Here is a 17480-nt window from a genome sequence, read left to right as displayed (position 1 = left end):
AATAAAAACAGCTATTTCACCAAAGGCATATAGCTTGGTAGGGCCGACGGTGGTGACAAAAAACATTCCTTTTATTTCTCATATCAGCGGTCCGGTTAGGCAGAAAAAGCAACTTTTAAAAATATGCTAATGAGGAATTTGAGCACTCTGAAGCGGGCTTATGCCTTTCGAGCATTACTTCTGCAAAGCCCCTGTTCATTGCTAATGCTGGCCTTCTGCACCTAATTATGCCCCCATGTCTTTTGATTGACAGCGCTAGACCCATTGGTCTAGCGCTGAGATCCCGCGCCTGTACACTTGCTTCCTGGATATTTTCCGTCCTTCCTGGCTCGTGTGTGTCTAGAGCGCACGCGCCGTCACACACAGGCCTGGAAGAACGGAAAATAGGTGCACATGTGCACAGGCGCCGGATCTCAATCAAAAGACCATGGGGGCGTGATTAGGTGCCGAAGGCCAGCATTTAGCGTCTCAGTGCTTGGAAGGCATAAGCCTGCCTCCGAGTGCTCGGATTCCTCATTAGCATATTTTAAAAGTAGCTTTTTCTGCCTAACCGGACCGCTGACATGAGAATTAAGGTATGTTTTTTGTCTCCATCGTCGGCCCTACCAGGCATACAGACTTGATCTGGGTGACGGAGCTTATTTAACTTGTCAATGAAAGCTTTCACATAATTAATTCCTCCACCTTGCATAGTTCAGACAGCTCCCTAGTGCTGTCAGAAAAGCCTTTAATTCTTAAAGTACTGTATATGGAGAGGAGTTACTGCAAAATTGTTCACCGCCATCAGACCTGTGTCCTGGTTTATGGAATAAATAGGGCAGCTACAAAATTAGGCTTTGCCCAAAGGGATATCCACTTCCAACAATGAAAGTACCATATTTTTCACCTTTATAAGATGCACCTGCCCATAAGACGCACCTAAGTTTTAGAAGAGGAAAATAAGAACAATATTTTTCAGCAGACTTTAGATCAGACCCAATGTTAATTGTCCCAGCTCAGAGCCCCCAAAAGACCTCTGCTCAGACCCCCAATGTTAATTAGACCTAGATCAAGGTCTCTTCCTGCCATGCTGTGCTGTGACCCGACGTCGCACAGAGCACACCTATGTCCTCACACTGTGCGCAGGTCACAGGACAATGTGCGTAGCCTGCAGGAGAAAACTAGGGAGCGGTGAGTACAGAGCCAGCACAGGGAGTGCTATGTTCATCTATAACGGACACGCTTATTAGTATTCACACCATAAGATGCACTGACATTCCCCCCCCCACTTTTGGTGGAAAAAAGTGCATTTTATAGGGAACTGTGATAACTGTACTGTGACTGTAATTGGCGCTGAATCCAGAGCAAATCCCAACAGTATCTTCTAGAAATGAAGGCCACCATTTATGGAATCTTGAAAGATACAGATTATAGTAAGAAGTGGCATAACTTTTAATTTCAAAGCATAAGCTATATTTGTTAAAAGCAGAATCCTCTAACTCCTCCAGTGGTTATTGTAAAATTTTGAAATCTTAATGCACAATTTTTTTTTTAATTATTATTTTTTTTTTATTTTTTTTTTTTACAGGAAATGTTACGTTGTCCTCTCCGTTCTGCTGTGCCTCTTAATCTGTGGTTTGGTGGTGTTTTTTCTATTTCCACGCACTGTTCTTGTCCAGGATGGTGGCATACGAATGGTACAAGTGTGGTTTGATAAGGAGAATGACATTGTGAACCTTGCAATGACGGTATGTACACAGTTAAAAAATGGTTATCTAGCTTGAAAATATAAATGATGGTTGCATCAATATTTTTTTTCCTTACCCCAGTTTTAATGATTCGGATTTCTTGGTTTTATTTGTGCTGTTTGAGGACCCAATCAAGTAAATATCACTTTGCATTCCTTTATAGATTGGCGGAATTTACCTATTCAATTTCTTACTAAAAAGGCATGGTAGAATATTAACGATCCAACCTCCTATAGGGGTTTCTTTATTCGTCCTGTGGATGCAGAATCAGTGGGTTCCTCAGATCTGCATTCTGTGTAGTGAAGCAGAGCACTGGTGGCACCATAGACAGTGCAGAGGATCGGAGTAACACTCTTATTCCTTGCCTATGTAAATAAGACAGGGGTTCATAGATGTGACGTCACAGGTAGTAATAAGGAATATAGTGGAAAGGGTCATGTGACTGGATTCTGGATTGGATTATAGCTGCAATCCAAGTAAAGAAAGTGAGAGATTGTCGCACATCACAATATATGATGGTTGCGGTGATGCAGCAATTTCCGGAACACTTGGTACTGGATCCGGCATTAATACATTTCAATGGAAATTAATGCCGGATCGAGCAAGTGTGGTAGGGATTTTGTCCGGAAAAGATACCGCAGCATGCTGCGGTATTTTGTCCGGTCAAATACCGTACAAGGGATGGAGCGGAAGACATCCTGATGCATACTGAACGGATTGCTTTCCATTCAGAATGTATTGGGACAAAACTGATGCGTTTTTCCCCGGTATTGAGACCCTTTACCGGATTTCAATACCGGAAAAGAATAACGCTAGTGTGAAAGTACCCTAATTCTTAATCCATAAGCATTTATATTGAATTGGCCCCCCCCTTTTCAGCTAAAACAGCTTCAACTCTTCTTGTAAGGCCTCTTTCACACGGGCGTCAGTTTTTTTGCCCGGATAAGAGGCGGGTGCGTTGCGGGAAAATGCGCGATTTTTCCGCGCGAGTGCAAAACATTGTCATGCGTTGCACTCGCGTGAGAAAAATCGCGCATGTTTGGGATTGATGTTCTGAAGATTGTATTATTTTCCCTTATAACATGGTTATAAGGGAAAATAATAGCATTCTGAATACAGAATGCTTAGTAAAACAGCGCTAGAGGGGTTAAAAAAATAATAATAATAATTTAACTCACCTTAGTCCACTTGATCGCGAAGCCGGCATCTCCTTGTGTCTCCTCTGCGCTGAACAGGACCTGGGGTGAGCTGCTGCATTAAATACCGGTTAAGGACCTTTGATGATGTCACTCCTGTCATCACATGGTACGTCACATGATCTTTTACCATGGTGATTCACCATGGTAAAAGACCATGTGATGACCGGAGTGACGTCATCAAAGGTCCTTAACCGATATTTAATGCAGCAGCTCACCCCAGGTCCTGTTCAGCGCAGAGGAGACACAAGGAGATGCCGGCTTTGCGATCAAGTGGACTAAGGTGAGTTAAATTATTTTTTATTTTTTTTAACCCCTCTAGCGCTGTTTTACTATGCATTCTGTATTCAGAATGCTATTATTTTCCCTAATAACCATGTTATAAGGGAAAATAATAATGATCGGGTCTCCATCCCGATCGTCTCCTAGCAACCGTGCGTGAAAATCGCACCGCATCCGTACTTGCTTGCAGATGCTATGCGATTTTCACGCTTCCCATTCACTTCTATGGGGCCTGCGTCGCGTGAAAATCGGACAATATAGAGCATGCTGCGATTTTCACTTAACGCACAAGTGATGTGTGAAAATCACCGCTCATGTGCACAGCCCCATAGAAATGAATGGGTCAGGATTCAGTGCGGGTGCAATACGTTCACCGCACGCATCGCGCCCGCACGGAAAACTAAGGCTTTCTACAAGATCTTGGAGTGTGTCTGAGGGGAATATTTGTCCATTCATCCAAAAGAACATTTCTGAGGTCAGACACTGAAATCAGATGAAAGGGTCTGGTTCAAAATCTCTGTTATAGTTCATCCCAAAGGTGTTGGATGGGGTTGAGGTCAGGGCTCTGTGCGGCCAGTCACGGTCTTCCCCCACCACACTCGCCCAACCCATGCCTTTATGTACCTTGTTTTGTGTACTGGGGTACAGTCATGCTGGTGCAGAAAAGTTGGTAACGTACAATTGTCTAAAACAGGGGTGGCCAACCTTACAGACACAAAGAGCCAAAAAAAAAATCGTATGACTGCCAGGAGCCACGAGCTATCCGTTTACACAAATATGCGTGCACACGACAGTATTACTGCAATTGAGTTATCAAACATTTAAAAGTGCATTTAAACCACCTTTCCTACCTGTAATGTAGACAGCTTTAGTGAGACTTCTGGCAATCTTTGTTTTTCACAATGTGTTTCAAGATTTCTCGGATGACACCCTCATGCTCAGGTGACCGCCTTATGCTCAGGTGACCGCCTTATGCTCAGGTGACCGCCTTATGCTCAGGTGACCGCCTTATGCTCAGGTGACCGCCTTATGCTCAGGTGACCGCCCCATGCTCAGGTGACCGCCCCATGCTCAGGTGACCGCCCCATGCTCAGATGCTCAGGGGTGATTTGACATAGGGGAGATGTGAGCATGGGGTGTCTTATGTGAGCACTGGAGAGGCTTATTTTGTGGGTCTGATGAGGATTTGGAGGTCTTATCTGAGCTCATACTACCCCCATGTCAGATAAGACCCCCAGATCAGTACTTTAATAAAATAAAACTGTGGCTTATCCTACCTCTGCTGCCGCTGCTCTGAAGACTGTGGCGACCTCTCCATAGTGACCTGACATGCAGGTCAGAGCGCGGGCCTGCATGGTATTAAGGGGGGTGGGCACTACGCCACCAATGAAAACCTTTAATACAGATACAGGGGGCGGGTGCCGGCAGAATCTCATAGCCGACACCTGGCCTCTATGCTGCATTCCCCAGTGTAAACAGCCCCTCCCCTCCTCTTCCCCTCTTAATTCTCATTGGTGGCAGCGGCAGCAGCGCAGGGAGGAGGAGGGGACTGCTTTCTTCTTCCTTCTCCCGTGCTGCTATTTTTAAAACCGGCGATATCCCTCGCCCGCTCCCCTGCGAGCCGCATATGTAGATGAGACCGCGGTCCTCTGAGAGCCGCAAGTGAAGGTCCGAGGAGCCGCATGCGGCTCGCGAGCCGCGGGTTGGCCACCCCTGGTCTAAAATGTCTTTGTATGCTGAAGCATTATTTTCCCTTCACTGGAGTTAAGGGGCCTAGGACAACCCCTGAAATACATTCATACATTATCCCTGCTCCACCAAGCTTTACAGTTGGCACAGTGCAGTCTGGTAGGTAACATTTTTCTGGCACTTACCAAACGCAGACTCGTCCATCAGACTGCCAGATAGAGCAGCGTGATTCATCACTTCACAGAACTTCTTCCCACTGCTCCAGGGTCTAGTGACAGTGCTTTACACCACTCCTTCTGATTCCTGGCATTGTGCTTGATGATGTAAGGCTAACATGTATGTACCTGCTTGACCATGGAAACCCATGCCATGAAGCTGCTGGTGCCCAATTTTTGTGCTGATGTTAATGCCAGAGGAGGTTTGGACTCAGCAGAGGGTTGTTAACTTCTGTGCACTTTGCTATGTAACTTTACATGGTCTTCATATCATGGCTGAGTTTCTTTGGTTCCTAAACGCTTCCATTTTATAATAATACCACTCACAGTTGATTGAGGAATGGTAGGGAAGAAATGTCATGAATTAACTTGTTACAGCAGTGACCTCTTATTACAGGATCACACTGGAATTCAGTGAGCTGTTTAGAACGAGCCATTCTTCCACAAATGTTTATAATGGCAGACAGCATGGCTAGAGGCTGGATGTTATACACCTGTGGCAATGGGACTGAATGAAACACCTGAATTCAATTATTGAGAAATGTCTCCTAATAGTTCTATCCATATAGTGTGTGTCTACAGATTGGAGGTGTGTTAAAGGGGTTCACAAGGAATTGTACAAGATGGACTTCAGTAACCCAACCTAGAATTTGAGTAGAAACTGGTTGCGTCTACTTGCAGAGATGTCTGAGGCGATGATGGAGGCAGTGCCTTGCTATATACTGTGCTGTTTGGCTGTGATGGTATATCTTACACAGGATCACTACATTACTGCTTGTTGTAGCTGAGAAACCCTGCTGTACAGGAGATGGTAATGGTGCAATCCTGCCGATATGTCATGGCTGAGCAGCCTGACAGGAACGAGGTGCAGGATCTCCTCATATTACACTAAACAGCTGTGTAATGAAGCCCACCCACCTTCTCCCCAGGCAGCTCTGCAAGCGCATGTAACCCATCATATTCACATTCTAAGACAAAGGATGTCGTATTAATAAATCTCCCCCCAGTCATTACCACATCAATGCACAAGATCCTTTGTCTAGCTACAGTACTGGGCCCTGATTGTGGAAAAGCATTTGCAAAACTGTGTATATTGTATTAGCTGCTCACTTTATAAGCTATCCTTTTGAGCTTTATGCTATTAACATTTTTTATGCTTTGCGATGTATTTTATTGTGGTATTTTCTTAAAAGAACGGTGGCTCTACCTAAATCCCAGATAGTGGACTGGTGCACACCTCACGGTACCCCCAATACTGTATAAAAGCTGTAAATAGTAAAATAGAAAACAAAGGGGCACTCTGTAACTAGAAATACATGGACTTTTGCAGAAATTGACAATATAAAACCCTTTATTTTAGGAATAATAGCAGAAAATAAAATAAGAATATCAATATCAGAACATTATACCATATCTGACTCCAATTAGGATAATGGAATCAACACCCTTGACCCAATGCTGGGTATAATTACCAGATGTGGATTCAGTTACATATTTATTCCCAGAATTTTTTGTACAATCACTCAGAATTGAGAAAGCTCGTTGGAAGAACGAGTGAAACGTTTTCAAGAAATCTACAGTACGTCCAGTTGCCTTGATTTATTCTTTACAGATATACCATATCGAACAATAATAAAAACCATACTAAAGACTTGGGTCTGTAGACTATATTTTCTCACAGATGTCCCCCTATTTGCAGATATTCTAATACTACATAGTATAATTAGACCTCTGTTTGAATATTTTTCCCTTAGTTCACATACATTTCCAGGATATTATCCTATGCGGTCTCTGCTGGGAATATATAGTCTCAATTGTATCAATGTCCCTATTTGTAGGGTATAATACTCCAATAAGGAGATATATATATATATATAATATAAATTAGGGGTGCACCGAAATGAAAATTCTGGTCCGAAACCGAAAATTCAGGATACCCCTTGACCGAAACCGAAACTGCCTTTTTGCCCAAATACTTTTAAAAGACCCCCCACCCCATAACAGTGCCATCCACAGACCCCCCCCACCTCATAACAGTGCCATCCACAGACCCCCACCCACCCCATAACAGTGCCATCCACAGACCCCCCCACCTCATAACAGTGCCATCCACAGACCCCCCCACCTCATAAGTGCCATCCACAGACCCCCACCCACCCCATAACAGTGCCATCCACAGACCCCCACCCACCCCATAACAGTGCCATCCACAGACCCCCACCCCATAACAGTGCCATCCACAGCCCCCATTGTACAATTAATAGATTAATAGAAAATATTTCAAAATAGCGGGGAGGGACTGGGAGGAGGAGCTGGGGGCCGGTGCGTTCACTGTGCTCCGGCCCCCAGCTCCAGTAGTTATAAAATGTTGTACAATTAATAAGCATTCTATTCATGAGGCCCCCTCTGCAGTATTACATTCAATACAGCCACATCATACTCACAGGGCTGTCATCTTAATGCTGGCCGGCCGGGCAGAGGAGCGGCAGCGTCACAACTGACGTCATGTGCCCGGCCTACTTTCTGAATGAAGGAGGCGGCGCAGGCATGTGACGTCGGTCGTGACGCTGCCGCTCGTCTGCCCGGCCGGCCAGCACAGCCCTGTGAGTAGGATGTGGCTGTATTGAATGTAATACTGCAGAGGGGGGCCAAATGAATAGAATGCTTATTAATTGTACAACATTTTATAACTACTGGAGCTGGGGGCCGGAGCACAGTGAACGCACCGGCCCCCAGCTCCTCCTCCCAGTCCCTCCCCGCCATTTCCGGCCGATATGTAAAAATATCGGCAGAAACAGATTAGGTGCATTCTCGGCCGATATTTTCGGCCGCCGAAATTTCGGTGCACCCCTAATATATATAATATTATACAGTACAGACCAAAAGTTTGGACACACCTTCTCATTCAAAGAGTTTTCTCTATTTTCATGACTATGAAAATTGTAGATTCACACTGAAGGCATCAAAACTATGAATTAACACATGTGGAATTATATACATAACGAAAATGTGTGAAACAACTGAAAATATGTCATATTCTAGGTTCTTCAAAGTAGCCACCTTTTGCCTTGATGACTGCTTTGCACACGCTTGGCATTCTCTTGATGAGCTTCAAGAGGTAGTCACCTGAAATGGTCTTCCAACAGTCTTGAAGGAGTTCCCAGAGATGCTTAGCACTTGTTGGCCCTTTTGCCAACACTCTGCGGTCCAGCTCACCCCAAACCATCTCGATTGGGTTCAGGTCCGGTGACTGTGGAGGCCAGGTCATCTGGCGTAGCACCCCATCACTCTCCTTCATGGTCAAATAGCCCTTACACAGCCTGGAGGTGTGTTTGGGGTCATTGTCCTGTTGAAAAATAAATGATGGTCCAACTAAACGCAAACCGGATGGAATAGCATGCCGCTGCAAGATGCTGTGGTAGCCATGCTGGTTCAGTATGCCTTCAATTTTGAATAAATCCCCAACAGTGTCACCAGCAAAGCACCCCCACACCATGACACCTCCTCCCTCCATGCTTCACGGTGGGAACCAGGCACGTAGAGTCCATCCGTTCACCTTTTCTGCGTCGCACAAAGACACAGTGGTTGGAACCAAAGATCTCAAATTTGGACTCGTCAAACCAAAGCACAGATTTCCACTGGTCTAATGTCCGTTTCTTGTGTTCTTTGTTATGTATATAATTCCACATGTGTTAATTCCTAGTTTTGATGCCTTCAGTGTGAATCTACAATTTTCATAGTCATGAAAATAAAGAAAACTCTTTGAATGAGGTGGTGTGTCCAAACTTTTGGTCTGTACTGTATATAATTTATTAAAAAAATATTTATTTTTTGCTATTATTCCTAAAATAAAGGGTTTGATATTGTCACTTTCTGCAAAGTTCCATGTGTTTTCTAGTTAGAGTGCCCCTCGGTTTTCTATATGAAAGGGATATTTAGAGTTTGAAAAGGAAAGTGCAGAATCTATCCTTGTGACTGTTATTAGTAATGAAATTACCCATTTGAGAATGGACTTCTACACAATGGTATACAGAGCGATTCCTATAATACAAGTATATGGATGAATTGCTATTGGTGTAATCGTTTGCTAAACACTAAAGAATAGTTTGCATTACGTGCACGCATTGAAAAGCTTGACAACAGTTCAAGGTTAGGTAACATTTGTAGGATTTTGACTGATCTTTTGTTTCCTCTCAATTGCAGAGCACTCTACATATAACAAATTCCAACTTCTATTCAATCTCTGTGGACAGTCTTATAAGCCAAGTACAGTACATGAACACAGTGATTGGAACCCAGCAGCAGAGTAACGTGTCTGTCATCCAGCCGCTCAGTGAGAAACTGGTATAGTTACCATATAACTATCATGTTAAAATGCCATCTATATATCACAAGTCTAATGACTAGTGCTACTACTGCTTGAGTAACACTGTTCTTAGGTTTTTGTTAATGTAGTATCAGTCATGAAGGCTGTTTACCCTACATGTGAATACATCTGTGCAAAATAGTACAATAATGTAAATTAAGAACATAGAGTACATTGAAACACGGGGGGAATAGGCAGGACAGGCAAAGGTTAGACTGGATGTTGAAAAAACACTCCAGCAAATTTCTAATAGAAATACACTGGGGATTCTGCACACAGCTAATGTCATGGAACTTTTGTAGCTGCAGTCATTGTATGGACTTGCCTATTACATCATTGCATTCCTGGTCCCTTAGGGCAGAAATGATACTTTAGCAGCACTATATATGGGAGATGTACAGAGGAACTTGGTGGGGAAGGGGAAGTACCTGGAAGCTGCCAGGAGGGATTTCATAGATGTTGCTGCAACCCTGTACTTAACAGGAAATCAGCCACACTGACCTCCTTTCTACACAGGAGAGCAAGGTCTGGACAGGTGGAAAAGCAATCGAGATGTGTGGATATAACTGAGCTGGGACAAAATTAATTGCAATGCTTTTGGAGTGCTGCTTTACTGTGTGTTTTTTTTTTTTTTTTTAAGGGGGACCTGACTTATTTATGTTATAGAAACTGGCCACCGTGCCTTTTTCATGTTTATGTGATCCAGAAGTGACTCTTGATGTCTTTATATAATTTGTAAATCTGCCTAAAATGCACTCCTATTCTTGCTTCTGTCATATGCAAATTTAGTTTTTTAAAGTCAAGGAGGCCGGCCCAAGCCTCCTCATGGTCAGGCTTTGCCTGCCCCCATTCTTCCACATGCTGATTGACATCTCCAGGCTAGGAAACCTCCTTCCCTGTTCTCAAGAGATCCCGGGCAAGCTCCGTTCGCTCTCCTATATGGTGCATGCCCAGTAAATAGAATATTGTAGGCTTAAGTAAGTCCAAAGTGAGGCAGTTTCTTTAGTGATGGGGACCGATCTGCGGAAGCCACCTTGACGCCTGGTAGATGGGCCCGACACGTATGTGCGCTAAGAGCTTCCATTATTCATGTATACTCATTTATAGTCGGTATTGTACCACTTTTATCTAGAATGACCCTCATTTCTTAGCTCTATTGTTTGTATATATAATGGTGTGCAACCATTTATTTTTTTATTTTTTGCCCAGTAAATAGTGCACTATAGCGATAAGCTTTAGCTCTTCACTACACATGCACCGTAGGGCGGGAGCGCTCTCCTCTCTACAGCGAGCAGAGTCTGCTCAGGAGCATGTGAGAATAGGGGATGACATCCCCTGGCCTGGAGATGCAGGAAGAGGGGGAGGGTAAGAGGGGTAAGCCTGAATTTGAGGAGGCTTGTGCCGGCTTCCTTGACTGCAAAAAACAAATTTGCATATGTGGAGAGCAAGAATAAAAGTGCATTTTTTACAAACTTACAAGTTACAAAAAAGCATCAAGAGTCACTTCTAGTCGGTTTCTATAACATAAACGAGCTGTCGGGTTTCAGTTTAATTATTTTTGAACTTTTTACCATTTTCGTACATACTATGTATTAGTATGGTATTTTTATTTTATTACACCTAGATAAGATTTGATTAAGGCCTCATGCACACAAACGTGTTTATTTTATTTTTTTCTGTTTCCGTTCCGTTTTTTTGCATACCGTATACGGAACTGTTCATTTCAATGGGTCCGCAAAAAAAAAAACTGAATGTACTCTGTATGCATTCAGTTTCCTTATTTCCGTTTTTCCATTCCGTTCAAAGATAGAACATGTCCTATTATTGTCCGCATAACGAACAAGGATAGGACTGTTCTATTAGGGGCCAGATGTTCCGTTCCGCAAAATACGGAATCCACACGGAGGTCATACTTATTCTTTGCGGACCGCAAAACGCTGAAAAAGCCATACGGCCATGTGCAATAGGCCTAAGCTGCTATGCTTGTGATCATTAAAGTGATCATGAAAAGTTCTGCAAAATTATGTATGTATCCTAGAGTATAATGCAAGTGATTTTATGAGGTAATTATTTTTATTTCTATTATTTTAGGTGAATTTCACAGTGAAGTTGGAGTTAGGTGGAATTCTGTCTTATTTATAGTAAGTATAGAATGACTACGCTCTAAAAGCACTACATAGAAAACGGGGCACGTTAATTCGTGTGAAAATAGACACTAGTGGACACTAGGCCTGTTTGGGTAATTGTTAGTTTATTGCCGTATAGAAGGGAGATTAACGCTTGCCATATTTTTTCACTGTTGATTTGATGGCCGTGAATCCATCATGTAGCTTTGCCACATATTTGCTATGGATTTGACTCATTGAAATTTATCCACGTTTGTTCAAGTTTTGATGCGGTCTTGCATTTTAAATGCACAGTGGAAAAATATACCCCCTGTCACTCTTCCCCTAAAGCTGGATGAAAGAACTGCGCTTTCTTTGTCGTCCTGGCCTGTATTTATAAGAATTTTTGCTCCTAAATAATGGAACATACCAGAGAAAACTGTGTAGATCGCCATGATCATGACAGCTCTAGGACATTTTTTTTAAATGGGACCTGTCGGTGTTTTAATTTTTTTTAACCGAATATCTTTTCTTGTTGTCCTAAGCAGATTCCAGCATTTTTTTATTCAATCTGCTCCTCCGTTCTGCTGCATTGCCCCCCCCCCCCCCTCCCCCGATTTGGTGCCTAGTATGTATATGGCCAGTAAAGGTACCCGGAGTAGACCTCTGCTCTCCTCAGTGGGTGTATTCTTCCCCCTGTCTGTGCCACGGTCTAATTGCTGCAGGCTCCTTCACAGCCAGGAAGAAGACATGCTGTTTTCGTGAGAACCCCCTATGTAAGTAATTCCAGGGATAACGCCATTGTGACGAGAGGAGAAGATGCGACGGGCAGAAGAGTAGAGGAATGGAAGATCCGAGTGCCAGATCGCCTGTTCCTCTTATCTTTTGCCTGTTGTGTCTTCTGCTCTTCTAACAATGGCTTTGGCTCCAGAATGTCTCGCTTACATAGGTGTTCTCGCGAGAACGGCACCTCGCCTTCCCAGCAGCGATTGGACAGCATCACAGACTGGAAGAAGAACATGCCCACTATGGAGAGCAGAGGTCTCCTCCTCCTGGTACCTTTACTGGTCATTTACATATTAGGTGCTAAAACAGAGGTGGGGCAGATTAGGGGGGAAAAGTGCTGGTATCTGCTTGGGACAGGCAACAAGAAAAAGAAAAGGTTTTAGAAAAAAAGAGGCGACAGGTCCCAATAATAGGCAGGAGGTGACCTAACAACTAGGGAGTGTGGAATAATGATTGAAGAGCTGTATGGTCTTATCGCTACCTATAGAGAACAATAGGCTGCATCCAACTGCCCAGCAGATACTGATATCAGGTTTTTATCGGGTCTCGAGACCTTTTCATCATTTTAGTTTAATTATTTTACAGTGCAAAATTCTGACTTCTGATTCCTGTATTTTATCACACCCCAACTCCTTCATGAATGGCCAATAATTTAGTAATCACAAATTTACAGTAGTAAAATGGTAACAGGCTTTTTCTTACTATCATGTAAGTAATCGGGCTACTGGAGCACAAAACATATTTATTGGAATGCAATTTCTGATTTTTTTTTTTTTTTTAATTCCTGTACGGAAACTGGAAAACACTTAAGTGTTAAGAAATCTATGAATTTGTCCTTAGAAAAAGTTAGAATAGATGCATATGTATGTCCTGGAAATGCAGAGAATTATATGGGAATGGAAGAAACTTGTGAAAAGTGTAGCTGCTATATTCAGTGCTTGTCCTAAAGGGGTTGTCTTGCTGGTGCCAAGATGCATACTTACCTGCTCCCTGCAGCTCCAGTCCTGCGCACTGGCTCCTGTGTGTCTGTCTTCTGATCTGCGGCTTGTTTACTTCCTCCCTGGCATGGGCATGTATACCTGCTCCGCTGCAGCCAATGACTGGATTCAGCTGTGTCCAAAAGAGGCACAGAAGGGATGCAAATGAGCTCTCAACAAGCTCTGCCTCTAATGCCACCAGTAGTAAGGCAGCAATCCTATAAGTCAATGTTCGACCCTTTAAATAGGCCTTGAGACAGGACTAGGATATTAAATAAGCCAGCACCCCATCTGCAGACAGCTGTTTTGGGGCTAATTGCCCCTCACCAGTGCAGAGAGTACTGGCTTAACTGGGTGAGATGCCTAGGTGAGGATTTGGGGGTTACAATCTCTCCTTGCATGGAAAGCGCCCTCAGAGTCATGTCTCAAGCCTATTTAAAGGGTCAAACATTGACTTATAGCATAGCTGCCTTACATCTAATGGCATTAGAGGCAGAGCTTGTTAAAAGCTCATTGGCATCCTTTTCTTCCCAAAAGAGGCACGTCACTACTGAAGCCAGCCATTGGCTGCAGTGAGCAGATGACTTTGCACTTGCAGTGGAGAAAGTAAACAAGCCACAGACCGGAAGATGGATATACACGGGAGCCAACTCGCAGGACCTGAGCGACGGGGGGTAGGGAAGTAGGATTTTTAACCATAGCAGAGGCAGTCTGTGGTAACCTGTGAAAAGTAACTTATTCCCAGACGATGCCTTTTAATGCTGCCTTTCTGAGATGACTGAGGTGAATGTCCTCCCTCTGGTCTTCACTACTGAGCATGTGCAGCACAGTTTCAAGCATTGTAGCTAAGGGTCTTGGAGCAGCATGAAGATACCTAGTACAAGGCTAGTTTCACACTAGTGTTTAGAGCTCTGGCAGGCAGTTTCCGGCATCTGCCAGCAGCCTGCTGGAGCTCTCTGGTTCCGGTATTGCTGGAAGCTGCCTGAATGCTCGCTGGCCCCATTAACTAGAATAGGACTGGCGAAGATCCGGCCACAACCTGGCAGATCGCACTGTGCGCAGCGGCTTTAGTCTGACCGATTCTTGGCATATTTGCTGGGTTGCGGCCAGATTTCCACCGGTCCCCAATATAATCAGCAGCTTGTGGCAACGCCGGATCCAGAGAGCTCTGGCAGGAAACAGCCTGCCGCAGCTTTCAGAAACTGGTGTGAAACTGGCCTAAGGGATAGGATAGAACACAGGAGAGGTGAGGACTGATTTCTGTCTGCACTAGAGCACCCTGCTCATCACTGCTTTTGATAAATAGGGGCCTATAATTATGTTTGTAAGGGGAAGGGATATTCCTTGTTTAATTTCCTTTTTTGCTTCTTTTGTTTCAGTAACTTCTGCACACTGCCCACAGTTAAAGTGCACAACATTGTTGTTTTTGTGCGGTATGTACAGCTAATTTAGTTTTACTTGTATTTTATGTATTTCTTAATATTGAAGTATTTGGCAGATTATTGGAATGTACAAAGAGTTTGTATGTGTAGGGAACCTAAAAATGCTACCATGCTACTGCTATTATCCAGTTCAAGTATTAGACCACTATATTATCATGTTTTATCTTAGTATGGAAGTGTTATTATTTTGTGGATGTCCCAGCTATTTTCCTGTATTGGCTTTTCCATCTAGCCTATTTTCTTATTTCTCCTGATGTTTTTTCAATTGTTATATTATGTATTTATAAAAAAAAAAATTATAATAGATTTTAATTCTTTCATTGTTTTTGGAGTTCTGTAGTTTTTTAGTGTCTATGAGCTCATAGATTCTAAGTTTTGAATACTACTTGATGAGGATATAGTAGGTTTTTATTGTTCTATAATCAGCCTCATAATTGTTTCTTTGATCCTGGCCCTGAGATTTAAGTTTTTTGGTTCCTTTTACAGAGGCCAGATTCAGCCCAGATCGACGAGATGCAAGTCAATCAGCAGTTGTATATGGGCTTATGCACCTCGAATGTTGGACGGATGGTCATTAGTATGATCATTCCTTCCCCATTCAGTTTGCAAATTGTCAGCACCATGCCAGTGTGTTGCCAATAAATGACAATTTTGCAGCTGCATGAAAGATGCAACCACCAGTCAAATGGGTATTTGCTCGTTTGTCAAGTGAATGGTGGCATGTTTAATATGGGGCAATGATCGGGAATGAGTATTTATCCTTTCTGATCTTGTAGAAGGGCCCTTATCTTGCCATTCTGTGCCCTTTAAACCTGGGTTTACACATGACTAAATAGCTGCAGATTTTGGTGCGGCAAATCCAAAGCGTTGTATAGTATCCATATCCATCGAACGGGACAGTACTGCTTTTATTAGGTTCTAGTATGTAGACATCTGAGCACATGCCGGCCTTGATGGCTCCTGCACTGCCGGAGGAGGAATGTAATTTATGACGAGACGCCAGTCTCCTCTGGCTCTCTGTGTGCCGGAATGAAATCTACAGCCGCTCTAAGCTGCCGTAGAGTTCGGTCCTTACTTATGCCAGTTGAATTGGCTGCCTCACTGCACCCTCACCACACTCCCATAAAGTAGTCTTGGCAAGGGCGGCATAAAATACAGCAAAAAAAAAAAAGGCATAGATACGCCCCCCCCTCTCCTTTTAAAATGTTTTAGGGGGAAAGAACAAATTCCAGACAACCCTTTTAAGTAAGGATCAGACCCGGTATTGCATACAGGCCAATAGCTGTCAAATAGTGTTGACGAGACCATTCTGTGTATGGCTGAACCTTCCCAAAAATGTCAATTTTTATAAATGTACTATGAGTGGTGCAGAGGTGAAACATTTTTAAACTGGATTTCTAATTTGTCCTTTCCCTCTTGCAGAACATCGGTGAAATTTTCTTACGTCGGGCACACCTCGCAAAGCTCCTTGGAGACTTACCAATACATCGATTGTGGTGCAAATTCAACAATATTCACCGACCACCATGCTTTATAAAGTAACTAAAGCATAATCGGCAATATGCTGTCTTGCCCCTGTGAGTCATCTACAGAAATGATAAATCTACATCTGCACCAGCCTGGCACTCATGTTTACATTACAAAGTACTGGAATCTGCACTGGCACTTTTTTTGCACTGGTGCTCCCCTTCTTTGTCTTTATTTTAATTAATTGTAAAATGTTTTGTAGTAATTAAAGACCAGAACATTCGCAGTTTTAAATCTTATTTCATTAAGCTTTTCAGGACATCCGCCATACATGCACAGCGGAAGTCCGATGTTTCAAAATGACTCTCTCTCCTGAGTGCATCAGGCGCCTTTCCACTGGTTTTCTGCTGTTTTAAACCGCAGATACCCATGGCTGATGTCTGTGATTGGCATATTAAGCTGCTTTCCCTGGTACGGTGTGTGTCTGGGGCACAAACTGTTCTGATGCATGGTGATTAGAGGAGCCAGTCCATAGGAACATAGTGCAACTCCCATAGGCTGCAATGTTAATTCATTACAGTCTTTGGGATAAGCAAGTTAAAGGGGTTCTGCAGTTTGTTTAAACTGATGATCTATCCTCTGGATAGATCATCAGCATCTGATCGGCGGGGGTCTGACACCCTGGACCCACACCGATCAGCTGTTTAAGAAGGCAGCGGCGCTCCAGGAGCGCCGCAGCCTTCTCACTGTTTACCGCAGGCCCAGTGACGTCACGACTAGTATCAATGGCCTGGGCGCGGCTAAGCTCCATTCGAGTGAACATGAGGGAAACCAAGAGAAGGCCGTGGTACTCCTGGAGTTCCGCTGCCTTCTCAAACAGGTGATCGGTGTGGGTCCCGGGTGCCGGACCCCCGCCGATCAGATGCTGATGATCTATCCAGAGGATAGATCATCAGTTTAAACAAACTGCAGAACCTCTTTAAATTATGTTTAAAAAAAATTAAAAATTAAAAATTCAATCACCCTTACCCCAAAATAAAAATAAACCAACAAAAAATAAAGATAATTTGCATCGGCGTGTTTTAAAATGCCAGTACCATAAAAATGTAAACATATTTATCCCAAATCATAATTGTCATAAAAAAGTCAGACTATGGCGAAGCAAAAAAAAAAACCCAAAACATTTTTTTCCAAAGTTTTATTTTAATTTTTTAAAGGCTATGTACAC

At 43.3% G+C, this 17480-nt stretch overlaps 1 protein-coding gene across 1 annotated transcript in view; it reads left to right on the top strand.

Annotated features, from left to right (window-relative positions):
• TMEM106C (transmembrane protein 106C) overlaps positions 1-16917 on the top strand; it is a 33532-nt gene extending 16615 nt beyond the window's left edge. Inside the window, exons 4-8 of the mRNA XM_044285714.1 lie at positions 1568-1727; positions 9313-9453; positions 11567-11616; positions 14723-14776; positions 16208-16917. Coding sequence (XP_044141649.1) covers positions 1568-1727; positions 9313-9453; positions 11567-11616; positions 14723-14776; positions 16208-16322 — 520 coding nt within the window. The 3' untranslated portion in view covers positions 16323-16917. The remainder of the gene's footprint in view (positions 1-1567; positions 1728-9312; positions 9454-11566; positions 11617-14722; positions 14777-16207) is intronic.
• Positions 16918-17480: the final 563 nt, after the last annotated feature.

The sequence above is a fragment of the Bufo gargarizans genome, chromosome 3, assembly GCF_014858855.1.
Source record: "Bufo gargarizans isolate SCDJY-AF-19 chromosome 3, ASM1485885v1, whole genome shotgun sequence".
Lineage (NCBI taxonomy): Eukaryota > Metazoa > Chordata > Amphibia > Anura > Bufonidae > Bufo > Bufo gargarizans.
Note: the sequence above shows the minus strand (reverse complement) of the source record. Positions and strands in the feature narration are given on the sequence as shown.